The 15,061-nt window shown below is 51.0% G+C and overlaps 1 protein-coding gene across 2 annotated transcripts in view; it reads right to left on the bottom strand.

The window, feature by feature from the left end:
• SLCO3A1 (solute carrier organic anion transporter family member 3A1) overlaps positions 1 to 15,061 on the bottom strand; it is a 246,849-nt gene that overhangs the window by 44,762 nt on the left and 187,026 nt on the right. For both annotated transcript variants that reach the window (XM_036277812.1, XM_036277811.1), the window contains exons 5-7: positions 13,963 to 14,127; positions 7,888 to 8,086; positions 5,672 to 5,810 (exon numbers count right to left, since the gene is read on the bottom strand). In XM_036277812.1, the coding sequence (XP_036133705.1) occupies positions 5,672 to 5,810; positions 7,888 to 8,086; positions 13,963 to 14,127 (503 nt within the window). The remainder of the gene's footprint in view (positions 1 to 5,671; positions 5,811 to 7,887; positions 8,087 to 13,962; positions 14,128 to 15,061) is intronic.

Genomic DNA, 15,061 nt, shown 5'->3' with positions numbered 1-15,061 from the left:
AACTCTACCTAATACATAGAAACAAACACAGGGAGGCAGCCAAAATGAGGAGACAAAGAAACTTGTACCAAATGAAAGAACAGAACAAAACTCCAGGAAAAGAACGAAATGAAATGAAGATAAGCAATCTAACAGATGCAGCGTTCAAAACACTGCTTATAAGGATGATCAATGAACTTAGTGAGGGCCTCAAAAGCATAAAAAATCAGTCAGAAATGAAGGATGAACTAACTGAAATAAAGAATAATTTACAGAGAATCAATAGTAGAGTAGGTGAAGCCAAGAAGCAAACCATTGATTTGCAATATAAAGACGCAAAACACACCCAATCATAGCAAAAAGAATAAACAATCTAAAAAAATGAGGATAGTGTAAGGAGCCTCTAGGACAATTTCAAGCGTGCCAACATTCACATGATGGGGGTGCCAGAAGAAGAGAGAGAGGAAGAAATTGAAAACTTCCCTAATTTGGTGAAGGAAACAGACATACAAGTTCAAGCAGCACAGAGAGTCTCAAACAAGATGAACCCAAAGAGGACCACACCAAGACACATCATCATCAAAATGCAAAAGGTTTGAGACAAAGAGAGAATCTTAAAAGCAGCAAAAGAAAAGCAGTTAGTTACCTACAAGGGAGCTCCCATAAGACTGTCAGCTGATTTCTCAAAAGAAACTTTGCAGGCCGAAAGAGAGTGGCAAGAAATATTCAGAATGATGAAAAGCAAGAACCTACAACCAAGAATACTCTATCCTGCCAAGCTATCATTTGGGATTGATGGCCATATAAAGAGTTTCCCAGATAAGAAAAAGCTAAAAGAGTTCATCACCACCAAGCCAGTATTATATGAAATGTTGAAGGGTCTTCTTGAAGAAAAGGAAGATAAAAAATATGAACAAACAAAATGACAAAAATGTGTATCTCTCAACAATCGAATCTACAAACAAAATGAACAAACAGAACAGAAACAGACTCTAGACAGAGAACTTTTTGTTGGTTGCCAGAGGTGGGGAATGATGAAAAAGGTGAAGGGATGAGAAGTACAAATTGGTTGTTAGACTGACAAACCTCAAAGGGAAAGGGGAGGGGAGGCAGGAAGAGATAAACCAAAAAACTTATATGCATAAACAATAAACATAGACAATAGTATGGGGAAAGGCAGGAGAGGAGGGGGGTGGGAGCAGGGAGGAGGGGGTCAATAGGGGGAAACACATTCAACCATAAAGATAAGTTAAAAATAAACAAAGAGACCAATGAAAGAAGAATAGCCCAGTCACTGAAAACTGCACGCCTGTTCCACCTCTCAGTCATTAATTTACACCGAGAAATGTTTCTACTCACGTACAATGATGGGGATAAATAATTACAATAAAGCCGAGACCACAAAAATAGAAAAATTGCTCTCTGGGATCTTGGATTCATTTTCTACAGCAAAAGAAAGCATGAGCGTGCTATTTTGACAGCTCATATTACAAGCACAAAATACTTGTCAGCAGTGTTTCAGAAATACTGGCAAATACAGTTGTTTTTGTTTGGGTGCCCCCCCCCGCCCCCGCATTCAGTACTGATGGATCAGTTTCTATTCATCACACACATAAACTAATTTGTGGGTTGAAAGATTCCTTTTCTAAGGGACAGCGATTGGCGTGTTGCTGTTCTGTGTATGGGAGCCTGACGTGAGAACTTGGAGAGTGGAGAGGCACCCCCGCCCCCAGTCTGAAGTCCTGGATATGTTTTTCCCTCCTGAAACACTCAGTTGCCAGGAGGAAATGACAATTTCTATTAAATGTCAGGCCCTGGTCCTGTAGCTGAGAAAGGGGGGGTGCCAGAGACAGAGCCGATCCACACAGTGTTCTGTCTGCTTTTGCCCGTGAAACCTGCCATCCTCTGCATGTGACACGCTAATCACGGAGACCGCAAAGGCCTGACGACGCCCCCACCACGGGCTGCGGCCTTTTCCTGGGAATGACAGGAGGCTCCCATGTGTTTTAGACACTGAAGGATTCTTTCGTGAGTCACTGAACCTCCTCGGACATCCTCCGGCTACTGATGACTCTTTTTGGAGCTTAGACTTTCTGCACCTTGCTAGCCCCACCCACCCAAACTGATGAGACCTTGGATCGCATCATCCACAATAAGTCCCTCCAGCAACCGACATGTCTCAGGGCCAAGGGGATGTTGAAAAGCTACAGAAATACTCTGTGTGTTCCCTGGTGGGGTCACGGCTGAAGGATAACGGCCAGGGAGAAAAATTCTGAGAATAGAAGGAAGACCTCCGACCACCCTTCACCCCTATAACCTGTAAGGCAGAGTCTGAGCACATCCTGGCAGAACGGTCGTTATCGCCTGCAGAAGTGGGGGAAGGGCTGTTCCTCGGGGAGCAGAAGGCCCCCTCCCAGCTAGGAAGTGGTGGGCAGAGCACCAAGGGGGACCTCGTGGCCACAGCTCAGAGCGATCACCGGGCCCCTTGCTCCCCCTCTAGCTGTCTCTCTCTCTCGACTCCAGACCAAATCCTTGCCCATGCTGTGAGGTCCAGGCCTGCACACCTGCTCCCAGACGTCCCATGCCTCTCCTCCGGGCAAGTACCCGCTCGCTCCTCGTGATGAAGGTCGGACCCTGACATGGCTCCTCATCCAGACTGTCCACACTCCCTCCTTCCAGCCCCGCCCACCCAGCAGGCACCAATCATATTGCAGGTTCACAGATCTGTCCAACCACCTGCTTCCTTCTCTTAGGAAGGAACCGCCTATCCCTGGCCGGTTTGGCTCAGCGGTTAGAGTGTCGGCCTGCGGTCCAGAGACCCGGGTTCGGTTCCCGCTAAACGCACGTGACTTGGTTGCAGTTTGTCCCCGGCCCTGGTAGGGTTGTGCGGGTGGCAGCCACTCAATGTGTCCCTTTCACATCGATGTTTCTCTCTCTCTTTCCCTCCCTCCTGCCCACTCTATCTGAACAAAAAAATGGAAAAATGTCCTCGGGTGAGGATTAAAAAAAAAAGCAAAGTAACCGAAATAAATAAATAAGCAAATAAAATAAAATAGTTGTTCCTAACTGAAAAAGGATGCATGCTCGCATGCTCATTTTAGACCATTTAGAAATATACAGAAAATTGGAAAGAAATATAGAAAAACAAACTTTTCAGTCCCGGCAAGAGGTAACCTATAAATAGTCGGCTATAAATCCTTCCGATTTTTTCCATGCAAATGTATACATATATTTAGATTTTTCTTTTTCTTGACTAAAAGGGATCATGACCTATATGTGCTCTTTTTACTTAATGTCATATTATAAACATACAAGGCCAGGCTAGCTGCTCTCAGGCGGTCCCTTGTACTTAATTCTATTAACAGATCATGTCTCATTTTATAGTAAACACGAACTCCTTACATACTCGTCTATTTCTATGGGTCGCCCAGGGCCTGAGATACATCAGGTGACCTGAGTGGACATGATTTCCGAATATAAGCCATCACCAGAATGAATACAGACATTTACACTTGTTCTGACAACTGGCAGACTATTTGAAAGGGTTTTCACTCTCTAAGCCCTGGGAGCCAGGTAAGGAGCAGATGAGGAGAATGGTCCAGGTGCAGGGGTGGCCAGTGGCGGTGCCAACTACTGCTCAGTGACAGACACTTGCTGCCCGATCGGGGTGCAGGTGCCATGGTAGTTACAGCCAAACATTTTTTTTTACCCTCACCCAAGGACATTTTTGCATTTATCTTCAGATAGAGCAAGAGGGAGAGAGGGAGGAAGAGAGAGAGAGAAACATCAATGTGAGAGAGAGAGACATCGACCAGTTGCCACCCACATGACCCCAACCAGGGCCGGGGACAAACTGCAACCAAGGTGCGTGTGCTTAGCGGGAACCGAACCCGAGACTCGTTGGTCTGCAGCCTGACACGCTAATCGCTGAGCCAAACCGACCAAGGCTACAGTTTTTAAGATGATTTTTGGACCAGAAAATACTCCATTGGTCTCAGGGCACCAGCCTACACTTAATTCTTATAACATGACAATAACCAACACTGATTTATAATGTAACTTTCTGAATACTAATGACATTGTTGCCATGAAAAAGAATAGCTTGTATTTTTATTTTAACCACTCTTCCTTTTTTCAAAAAAAAAATCATTTCAACTCACATAAAAAAAACTGCTTTATCACCTAATTTAAAAAACCAGTTCCTCCCCACCCCTCACCCCCATGGTGATTTATTTTCTCTATAGAAAAATGTTGGTAACTGGCCAGGAATCTAAATGTTGAAAGCAAAGAAAAAATAAATAAATCTCTGGAAATGAAAATAAATGATCGATGTTTTCGATTTCAGAACAACGGCTGCTCCCCAAAGACACAGGACGTGGGGCAAAGAGAAGAAACAAGTGATTTCAACTCTAGGGGCCTTGATGGCAGTTCAGCCCTTTTCTTATCTGGCTTCCCATCTCTGAATTCCTGGGCATCTGTGGTGCCCGTCAGGATGCCAGCCTTTGCTCAGGAAAGCACAGATCGGAGCAGGTAACGGATGCTTTTCGCAGATCACTGCAGTGAAATGGGACAGCTGCCACTATGACAGGCAGACACCAAGACTGCAGAGGTGAGAACCCCAAAGGTAAAGGAGGCGAGGGATGGTTTCACGGATGAGGGCATTGGAGTGGGGTATTGGCGGGTCAGTAGGAGTTGTGCAGCTGGAGGGGGGAGTCTAAAACATACATGTTGTGTGGGAAAAGCTGAACACCACACACTGCCAGGTCCAGCTGAAGACAGATACATGTTGAGGACAGAATCAAACCCAGCCCAGGGCCTCGATCTTATCTTCTAGTTGATAGATTAGCATCAGAAAGGGTCATCCATAGCGTTCACAGAAATTACTATGGCTGCAGTGTAGAGGACACACCAGAAGGGGGCCTCCCTACGCGGGGAGACAGGTTACTACTGCCCTGGCCCAAGCAGGAGATGAGGAGGGCCTGTATCAGGGCCGTGGGGATGGGGATGCAGAAGGGCAGGTGGGGAGACACCTGGCAGGCAGGGTCTGCAAGAGTTGGTGACCAGATACTTAGCATCAGGTTTTCACGCAGAGAACATGGACAGCCGCAGGTTGACAGTCCGCTGTATAGTTCAAGTCAAGAAGGAAAGAGAGAGGAAAAAAAAAAAGTACAATAGGAGGATGGGAAGGATGGGAGTCATCTAGTTGAGAAGAAAAAGGCAAAAGGAACTGAGTAGGGCAGAGGCTGAATTAATATCAGACAGAGTCCAGCTTTGGAAGAGGTCTTCCTTGATAAATGGTTTTCTAGCCTTTACATACTTCTGTTGATGGGGAGCTCATTACCTGCAGAGTCACCCTATTCCACAGACACCCTCTGTCAGCGCCACGAACCACCATCTTTTTCTCTGGCTCCATATGCTCCCTTTGAATTTTTTTACTTTCATTTGCTCAGTGATGCTTTTTCGGAAACCGATTTGATTTAGCAACAAGGGCCCAGCAGCCCTCCCATCCTACTGATGAAAAATCCTTCACGAGAGCAGGGCAGAGGCTGAGAAAAGTCGCAGCGCAGGAGCGCAAAGCACGGGGCACGTGGCTGCCCACGCCGGCCCCTGACCGGAGGTTTTAAGCTACCGCGGCTGCCCGAGTTCCCCCTCCATCGCATCCCACGTGAAGGTCACGTGAAGGTCACCGTACCGTGCTATTGCAGCCGGCAAAGCAGGCAGACAGGTAGGTGATACCATCGGCTCCGCACACGGGCGTGAAGGAATCGGTCTGGCATTCACAGTTTTTATTGCAGGGGGAGTAGGGGTCCAGGGCCGAGCCGGGCGCTGAGCTGGAAGAGAAAGGAAACAGGGGACCTGTCAGAGAAAGGCCACCTTCTGCTAGGATACCCCAGTGGCCTCTCTCTGCCCCCTGCTGAGATAAGGCACCTGGCACCCCCCTCCTTTTCCTCCTCCACTCTGTTTTTTTAAAATATGTTTTATTGATTTTTTTTTTAGGGATAGACAGAAACATTGATGTGAGAAACACTGATCGGCTGCCTCTTGCACGCCCCCTACTGGGGATCGAGCCTGCAACCCGGGCATGTGCCCTGACAGGGAATCGAACCTGGACCTCTCAGTCCATGGGAGGGCGCTCAATCCACTGAGCCACACTGGCCGGGCTCCTCCTCCACTCTTAACCTGCTCTTGCCTGCGAGATCCAGCCCAGAGCCATGGCTGAGGGCTCTCCAGGCTGATCCCTGCACCACAGTCTGAACTCCGTCTGCCCAGAGGAGAGGAAACCTCTCTTTATCATCTGCACCAATGCGCCCTCCCGGCCGCCTCCTCCACACCTCTCCTGATTACTGCAGCCTCCGCCGGACCAACAACTGCACTCAGCCAGCTGAACTCTTACTCCCCCTCTCCGGGTCGGTCCGTGTCTGTCCAGTTCCTCCCCAGCAGCCAGCAAGCATCGAGATGCTAACAAACTACTGCTACGATGGGCTTCAGCCGTGACTGTCTGCCTGAGTGTCAGCTTCCCGTGAAAAAGCACACTAGGACATTTAACATTTTCTTTTGCACCATTAAAGGCACAGGTACCTAGAGAGAGCGCATTGCAGCGGAAGAGGGGATGCTTGCAGCACTGTGAGAGGCGAAGCGTCTCTTCTTCAGCCTGCTCTTCCCCGCCAGGCCTCGTAGGGCTCAGAGCACTTCACAGTAAGGAAGACGATGGTGACACCTGATGATTTGCGTCTCAGGCCCTATTCAAGCTGTTGCATATATTATCTCCTTATTCTCGGTATACCCCGTGGAGTTTACAGAGAAGGAAACTGAGGCCCAGCCAGGCTGAGTCATCTGCCCCCATGTGCATGACTAATACATGGCAGAGGAGGGGCTGGGACCCGATCGGTGTGCAGAGTTGGCTGCGTGACTGTGCTCCTGAGTTTATTCCCTTTTTGTTGAAGAATAACTTCATCCTAGTAGGGCCTGTGCTCTAAACCACTGCTAGTGACACGTGCCAACCGGAAGCCACCCTATTTGAGGGGAGGGACTGCACTGGGTGAAGAGAGAGAGGCCACTGCAGTGGTGGGGAAGGGGACAGAGCAGCATGCGGTGACATGTGCACCCATGCGTGAGTGACGCATGGACACGAACAGCAGCCTCTGCCTGTTCTCCCATTTTGCCTCCTTGCCCTTGAGGGGCAGCAGATAAGCCCAGCTCTACTGCATCTTCTGGCTCAACCGCAAAGGTAGGCCTGGTGGCCTGCCTGTAGGAGGAGGCCAGGATGGAGAGGAACTGGTACCCTGCAGGTCAGCCGTGCTACAGTCTCCATATTCCAGGCTGGATTCTCCAGGCAGCTTCAGAGTCCCATGTGAAAAAAGGGACAACTGTCAACCCTGGCTTTATAAGAAGAACTCGATAACAAGAAAAGTGATCCCATAAAAACGAAGTTCCTTCCCTTTGCTTCTCCCTTCTCTCCTCCTTTTTCCCTCCCACACTGACCTGTGCCTACCCTGGAACAGAGCCTGTAATTACTATGCGAGTGTAATGACAGTCTGTAGTAGCGTAAGGAACTGTAGATGTCTAGCTTTTACTCGAAGCTGAATATGACAATAAAATTCATTTGTAGCTTCTATCGTCACATCATTCCCATAGTCTAATGCCAAAAGTCATGATCTGAGTCCTCCGGGGAGTCGTATCTGAGCGTCTCCCCCAGGGTCACTCGGCCGTCCCGGGAGAGCGCCATCAAGTCTGCCCTCGCTGCGCAGCTGGGTCACACCGATTCTTTGACCTTGGGCGTAAGATGCACAGACAGCACCCACTTCTCGGCTCGTGGTCACGAGGGACAGAGCTCCCCCACGAACCTACCCACGAGAGAGAGCCCTGGCCTACGGGGCGGACGGGCAGAGCGGCGTTCCTGGTACTTACATGTTTCCATAGGGAACGGTGACCCCAGCCACGGGGCCCGTGTCACAGCCCAGGAAGAGGAAGGAGACGTAGCAAGCTGTGGACACCAGGTTGACGAGCATGGCCATGCGGATGGCCCCCAGGGCGGACAGGCTGAGCTTCTTCACCAGGAGGCCCCCCAGGAAGATCCCCAGACAGGCGCAGGGGATCGCGGTCATCCCTGGGGAAAGCAGAGGGCGAGGCCGTGAGTAGAAAAGCGGGGTCATGTCCTCCCAGGACCCCCGTCTCCGCCAGGGGCTCATTTCCGCCCTCGAGGAGCTCCCGGGACGCTGGGGACACACACACATGTAACCACTCAGCTCTTAGGAGTCTACGTGTGTTCCCCTCCTGTGCGAGTGAAACCCAGACACACAGCGGGTGTGGGGACAACCAAAAGGCAACGTCGGACAGTGGGGACATGCACGCTTTAGGAAATCAGTACCAAGGGGCAGTGCGCACGCTCCGAGCTCCTGAGGTGACGTGGGAACGTGACACGCTCATTTGGGGACTGTCGCCTCCTCTTCTAACTAGGCGAGGACGGCGGCAAGGGAGGGCCTGGCGGCTGTTTAACCGAAGGTCCCACGACTCCCCAGCCCTGGAGACCGTGGCCCCGTGGCCTCCAGAAGTAGCAGCAATCAGATCAATACATGTGGCCCTTGGAGAGTCACTGGCACTGAATTCTCCCCGTCTCTCATACCCAGGGCTGTCTGTAAGACGGCAGGGCCACACACCTGTCATTTCGGGTTCTCAGGCTCATGGGATTCTCGGAGGACCACAGGGTCCTGGGCCTCCAGCTTCCCGTTTGGTTTTGCTCGGATCCAGCTCACTTCATCGACAGCTCGGCTTTCAATGACCACGAGCGTCATTTACCCACGGGGCAGAGAGCACACGGCCCACTCCCCAGCCCAGGCCACCCACTCCCTGCCAACCGACAGACCTCGAGGCCAGCGGACTACACCGGCCAGCGGCTATGTGCTAAGGGAACGCACCTTAATCTTAACATTAGGGTAAGAAACACACAACCAGGGAGGCTGAGCTCTGTAAGAAAATAGCACAAAGTTACATTTAAAAAAAAAAACCAGCCCTGGCTGGTGTTGCTAAGTGGTTAGAGCGTCGGCACACAGACCAGAGGCCCGGGTTCGGTTCCCGCTAAGGGCACGTACCTCGGTTGCAGTTTGTCCCCGGCCCAGGTTGGGGTCGTGAGGGTGGCAGCCGCTCGATGTGTCTCTCTCACGTCGATGTTTCTCTCTCTCTCTCCCTCCCACTCTATCTGAAGATAAATGCAAAAAAAAAGTCCTTGGGTGAGGATAATAAAGAAGTTCATTAATTAATTTAATTAAATTAAAGCATGCACACCCATAACATCTCTTGCATTATCTGATGTGCGTGGCATATCTCTGCGTGGTTCCTCCAGCCCTGGGTCTAGAAATGGTCCGGGTGACCCAGCCCTTCTGAGCCTCTGTGTTCGCAGCCTGTCCCATGGCCCTAACTATGTCCATTTCTCTTTCTCCTCCAGGCCTGGCATTTCCTGGTCCCTCTTCTAGAACATTCTTGCCCCATATCTTTAGGTGGCTGGCCCCTCTCTTCAGAGAGGCCTTCCCAGACCACCCCACCCTCTACAGTGGTCCCTGCACCCCAGCCTGGTTCCCTGATTATTTTCATGGCTCCCTCCAATCAGAAGCTGCCTGTTTATTTTTGGTTTTCTAGTCCCTTCTTTCCCTCCTGAGCTGCAGCCTCCCCGAGGACAGGAGCCCTTTCCATCGTGTCCATCCTGTGCAGTCCGGCCCGGTCCATGGGCCCAGCAGGATGCCCGGCACGGAGTGGGCCCTCAGGGCTATTTGGGGGATAAACTCTGGTGCTTTGTTTCACTCCTGGCAGAGACAGTGATGATGGTAACTATGGCAATAACAGGCTTGCTCTGTTCTCTCCAAGCCACCGCCAACCTCCTGCTCCCTCCCTGATGTGGGTGTGGCCTTAACATTCGGGGGGGGGGGGTCTCAGTACTTCCCTGAAATCCGCACTCATTACGTGACCCACGCAGACTGAGTCCTACTTCCTGGGTGGCCCACAGCCCTGCGCTGATGCTGAGGCCTGGGCTTATGTTCCCAATGCCCTTTGTCCCCTGAAGGCCACTGCCAGCCCCCCACAAGAGCCCACAGCGATGAGCGCGACGCCCGGGGCAGGACAGGAGAGGATACAGTAGCAGGAAAGGTTCTGTCAGCCAAGTGCTCTAACAGACAGAAGTCACTTGGAAAGAGACAGGCGCAAGAAGTTAAGGCTGTTTTTCAGACCTTTGGCCCTGAAAACTATTGATTTGTTGCCAGAAAACAGGAATCTGAGCTTCAAGTGAAGACGACCTCGACTCCAAGCAACTGAGCAAATGTAATAACAATGTAAGGAACTGCAACAAAGTAACCAGGAGGCGAGACATCAGCTCCTTGGGAGAGAAAGGTGCAGCCTGAGCTTCTCCTTTTAATGAAGAAACTGTGCCTTTAAGTGCAGAGAGACACATGTACTCTCCGAGTGTCAGGCAGATGTTACAGGGCTGGCTGTGTGCTGCTAATCACTCTTGGAGGAAATACTTAGAAAGCAGGAGATGGTAGTTGTTAGTAAAAAAGAAAAAAAACAAGGCGTGTGCTACCCGAGCAGTTCCCAGGGAGATGTGCAATGATCTGGCCTCATTGCTGTGGTCAGCTTTTCATTTTTTATATCCTACGAAATGCCGAAGTTGAGTGAAACAGCGATGAATCTTTGCATTTCTTTCTCTAAAAAAATATATGTGTGTATGTGTATTTTTTTTTTTTTTTATCCTCACCCGAGGACATTTTTTGTTCAGGTAGAGTGGGAGGGAGAGAGAGGAAGAGAGAGAGAGAGAGAGAAACATCGACGTGAAAGGGACACATCGAGTGGCTGCCACCTGCACGACCGACCAGGGCCGGGGACAAACTGCAACCAAGGTACATGCCCTTAGCGGGAACTGAACCCGGGTCTCTCGGGACCGCAGGCTGATGCTCTAATTGCTGAGCCAAACCGGCCAGGGCTGTATGTGTATTTTTAAATCTTCACTTGAGGATATTTTTCCATTGCTTTTTAGATAGAGTGGAAGGGACAGAAGGAGAGATAGAGAAACATCGATGCGAGAGACACACATCGATTGGCTGCCTCCTGCACAACCCTCTCTGGGGCCAGGGATCAAACCTGCAACCCAGGTGCATGCCCTTGACCAGGAATCGAACCTGCGACCCTTTGGTCCACCACTGAGGCGCACCAGCCAGGGTGAATCTTTGTATTTGTCAACACCCCTGTCTCTGGCTCAGGTCAAGCTTACAACATCCTAGGCCCAGGAGGCTCCCTGGTGCCCAACCCCCTCAAGGCGGTCTTGCCCAAGGGTAACCATCGTTCTGGGGTAACCATCATTCTGGCCTCTGTCACTTTAAGTAACTTTCCCTCTTTTTTTGCTTTTTTGGTACATGCCCCTAGCGGGAACCGAACCCAAGACTCTCTGGTCTACAGGCCGAAGCTCCAACCGCTGAGCCAAACCAGCCAGGGCGTAACTTTCCCTCTTTTTAGCTCAAATAAATATGTACTCTCTTGTGTCGGACACCTTCCAACTCTGTCAAATTCAACCACACTGAGGCACGTATCAAAGTCCTGGCTTTCTCACGCTGTGACAGTCCAGTGTATAAACATTTTGTAAGTTACTGACCCAGGCTACTGTTGACAGACATCTGGGTTGTTTCCAGCTTAGGGCTCTTCTGCATAAAGTTGCTGCGAATACTGTTACATATGTGTCTATCCATGAGTGCACCCCAGCGCTCACTTCTGTTGGGTGCGTGCCCAGCAGGGAACGGTTGGATCTGAGTTTAAGCATATGCTTAGCTTGAATGGGCACCGCCACAAAGTTCTGCAAAGTGCTACACTGCTGCGCATGCCTGCCAGCTGGGGGCAGGTTGCAGCTGCTCCACGTCTGCACCCGCACGTGTGACATCAGTCTGCAGGATGCAGCGACACTGCACGGGTCTGAGCATGCATTTCCCTCATGACTCGGTGTCAGCACCTTCGCATCCGTTGATTGGCCGTGTGGTGAAGTCACAGGAGGTGCTCAAGGAGCAGAAAACATCACCTGGCCCCTCTGCTCGGCAGGGGTCTGACTCCTGCTTAGCAGAGACGAGAATCCCACGGGCCGGGGTGTGCTGCGATGCCCGGCCGCTGGGCACACTCCAGTAGCCACCCTCTCGTCTCTTTCTCTGCGTTTTCGGAACAGATGGGCTCTGGTGTCGGGGGCTGCCCACCCACATTCCCTCTTTTGCTGCAGGTCACCTTCTGCTGGCTCTTCCCCTCTGCTGAGAAACCTGCGTGACCAAGACGTTCCTGTCACAATAGCAACTGCTTCCTAGCAACGCCACCTGAACGCTCCATTCCCAACCGTACACCTGCCTTGGCCGCTGCCCCTCCTCCACTGCTAGGCTCCCAGAAAGTGTCCTGCAGCCACTGTGTGGGTCCCCTGCTGCCACTTCATGGACACAGGCCCGTCACAGGCTGCGATGCCCTGGCTGTTAAAGTGACAGCACACCTGGGCTTTCTCCTGCTCGAGCGCTCACACGGACAGCTTCCTTCTTAGCATCATTTCTTCCTGGATTCCCGTGACTCAGGGCTTTCTTCCAGGGGCTCCTTAAACGTCTCGATCACTCCCTCTGTTTCCTCATGGTGAGTATATCACTCTTCTTTTCAAATGCCAGACATTTTCCCTAAGTAAATCCCACCTCCAATCCTCAGCAACCGTCCCCATACGGATGCCCCGGAACCTACATCACCGGCCCCGGCCTTCGTGAGCTCGCCACCGAGTGAGTACAGGCCCGTCACGTAGATATACCACAGGCATCTCACATTCAGCACGTCAAATCCGAGCTCAGCACCACCCTCACAGATCGGATTCTTCTCTGCTGTCTCTGCGTTCCCAGGCAGAAACCCGGGATTCATTCTCAACTCTTCCCTCTCTGCCTTGGGCTGTGGGACCACCCTCCTCACTCACGTTAGTAACCCTGCTGCTCACGAGGGGAACTGGACTTGAGTTTTTTGTTTGTTTGTTTGTTTTATTATCCTCACCCGAGGACATTTTGCATTTATCTTCAGATAGAGCGGGAGGGAGAGAGGGAGGAAGAGAGAGAGAGAACCATCGATGTGAGAGAAACACATTGACTGGTTGCCACTCACACGACCCAACCAGGGCCGGGGACAAACTGCAACCGAGGTACGTGCCCTTAGTGGGAACCAAACCCAGGTCTCTCTGGTCCACAGGCCAACGCTCTAACCGCTGAGCCAAACCAGCCAGGGCGGGAACTGGTTTTCTTTAGCATGCCAGCTTCAAATAACTGGGAGAGACGCCTGTCATCCACTATTCATAAGGATGGAAAGACCATGCCTGAGCTTGGGAGAAGGGCATCGCCACCCGTGAATTATGTCCGTCATGGTCATGTGGACGGTAAGGGAGCGTGTGGCTTCCAAGTTCTATATTCGCCAACGGTGCATTCATGCTGCCAGGAATATTCTTGCTTTTCAGGTGCCTAACCAAAGATCCATCTCGTTGTCCCTTTTCCTTCACCGTATCGTCCCCCAACTTCTCCAGTGCACACCAATCTATCCACTTCCTGGCCTGTCACAATGCTTCCTGTGTACATTTTATATTTTAGTTCTTTTTTTAAAAAAAATTTTTTTCTTTATTGATTTTAGAGAGAAAAGAAGGGGAAGGGAGACAGACATAGAAACATCGATGACAGAGAACATCGATTGGCTGCCTCCTGCACGCCCCCCACTGGGGATCGGGCCCACAACCTGGGCATGTGCCCTGATGGGGAATCGAACTGGCGACCTCCTGGTGCATGAGTCGACGCTCAACCACTGAGCCGCACTGGCCAGGCTTAGCTCTTTATCATCATGCATCTTGAACAATGGCCTCAGGTGGGCTGCATGTATACCACCGCCTCCGTGTAGTCTTGTCGTCTTTATCCCAAGCATGACAGCCCCTCCCCCTCCCAGGGGACTGAGGCACGGACTCACCCAGCAGCTGGTTGGCAGAAGAGGTGGTGAGGTTGAACTGCTGCTCCAGGTACTTCCCCAGGAAGGCGGCGAAGCCGGCCACCACTGCGATCTCCATACAGGCCGCCAGCACGATGCAGGTGAACACGGGGTTGGACAGCAGGTGCTTGGTGACCCTGGGGATCACTGAGGGACAGAGGAGCAGAGGGCCCAGGTCACACACACTGCACTCCCAGCCTTCTGCCCCCAAGGCCCCTTTCCGCCCCCCGGTAACAGCATCAGGGGTCACCCCGCTCCGCAGGCCCAACCTGTCGCCTGAGAGTCACCCACAACGGGACGCTCCCGCTTCCGATACGGCTGCTGTTTCCCCAGTGAAACTGACAACTCCTAGCGCAGGAGAGACCGTGACATGCCCGTCATTCCAGGCTCCTGGAGACACGAAAATATTTTACGAGCAGCCACAACTTATCTAAAATACTTTATGAGCATCACAGCTGATTTCTATGTACCCCACGAAGAAGCCTGGGTTTGTTTCTCAAAGCGGAAAACATGCTTAAATGATACATTGTAAATTATAAATGTCTATGTTCTATCAACATCTCTAAGTGTGTGTGTGTACATATTCGTGTGTGTGTGTCTATATATATATATACGTGTGTACATTACCTCTGTGATTAATATTTACAACTGTATATGTGTTAAGAAAATGTATTTAATCTCGACACTCTCACGAAAAGTGAAATTCTAAGCTCTCTCACATATATTTATAAATACATAACTCACCCCTCCTTGTCACCTTCAGCTCCCTAGACAAAGCTGCATGAGCTCTCACTTGGAGAATCCCTAGAGTCTTAGTTTTCATCCTGGATCCAGTGTAATCATTCAATACACAGTAGCCGATGAGATCAAATCCCACTTCCGCTCCAAACTCCACCACGGACAAAACCCGCGCCCAGTGCAAAGGCCCTGCGGTCTGCCCCTTGGCCAGCGGATCACACTTCCTGCCGCAGCCTGCCCTCCCTCTGGTCCAGCCCTGCTGGCTGGTGCTGTTCCTCCTGAGCACCCGGGGCTCCCCACCCAGATCTCTGCACCAGGGCTGTTCCCTCTAAGGAACTGCTCT

This window comes from Molossus molossus, unplaced genomic scaffold, assembly GCF_014108415.1.
Source record: "Molossus molossus isolate mMolMol1 unplaced genomic scaffold, mMolMol1.p scaffold_m16_p_24, whole genome shotgun sequence".
In the NCBI taxonomy this organism is placed as follows: domain Eukaryota; kingdom Metazoa; phylum Chordata; class Mammalia; order Chiroptera; family Molossidae; genus Molossus; species Molossus molossus.
This window is presented reverse-complemented; position numbering and strand designations above follow the sequence as displayed.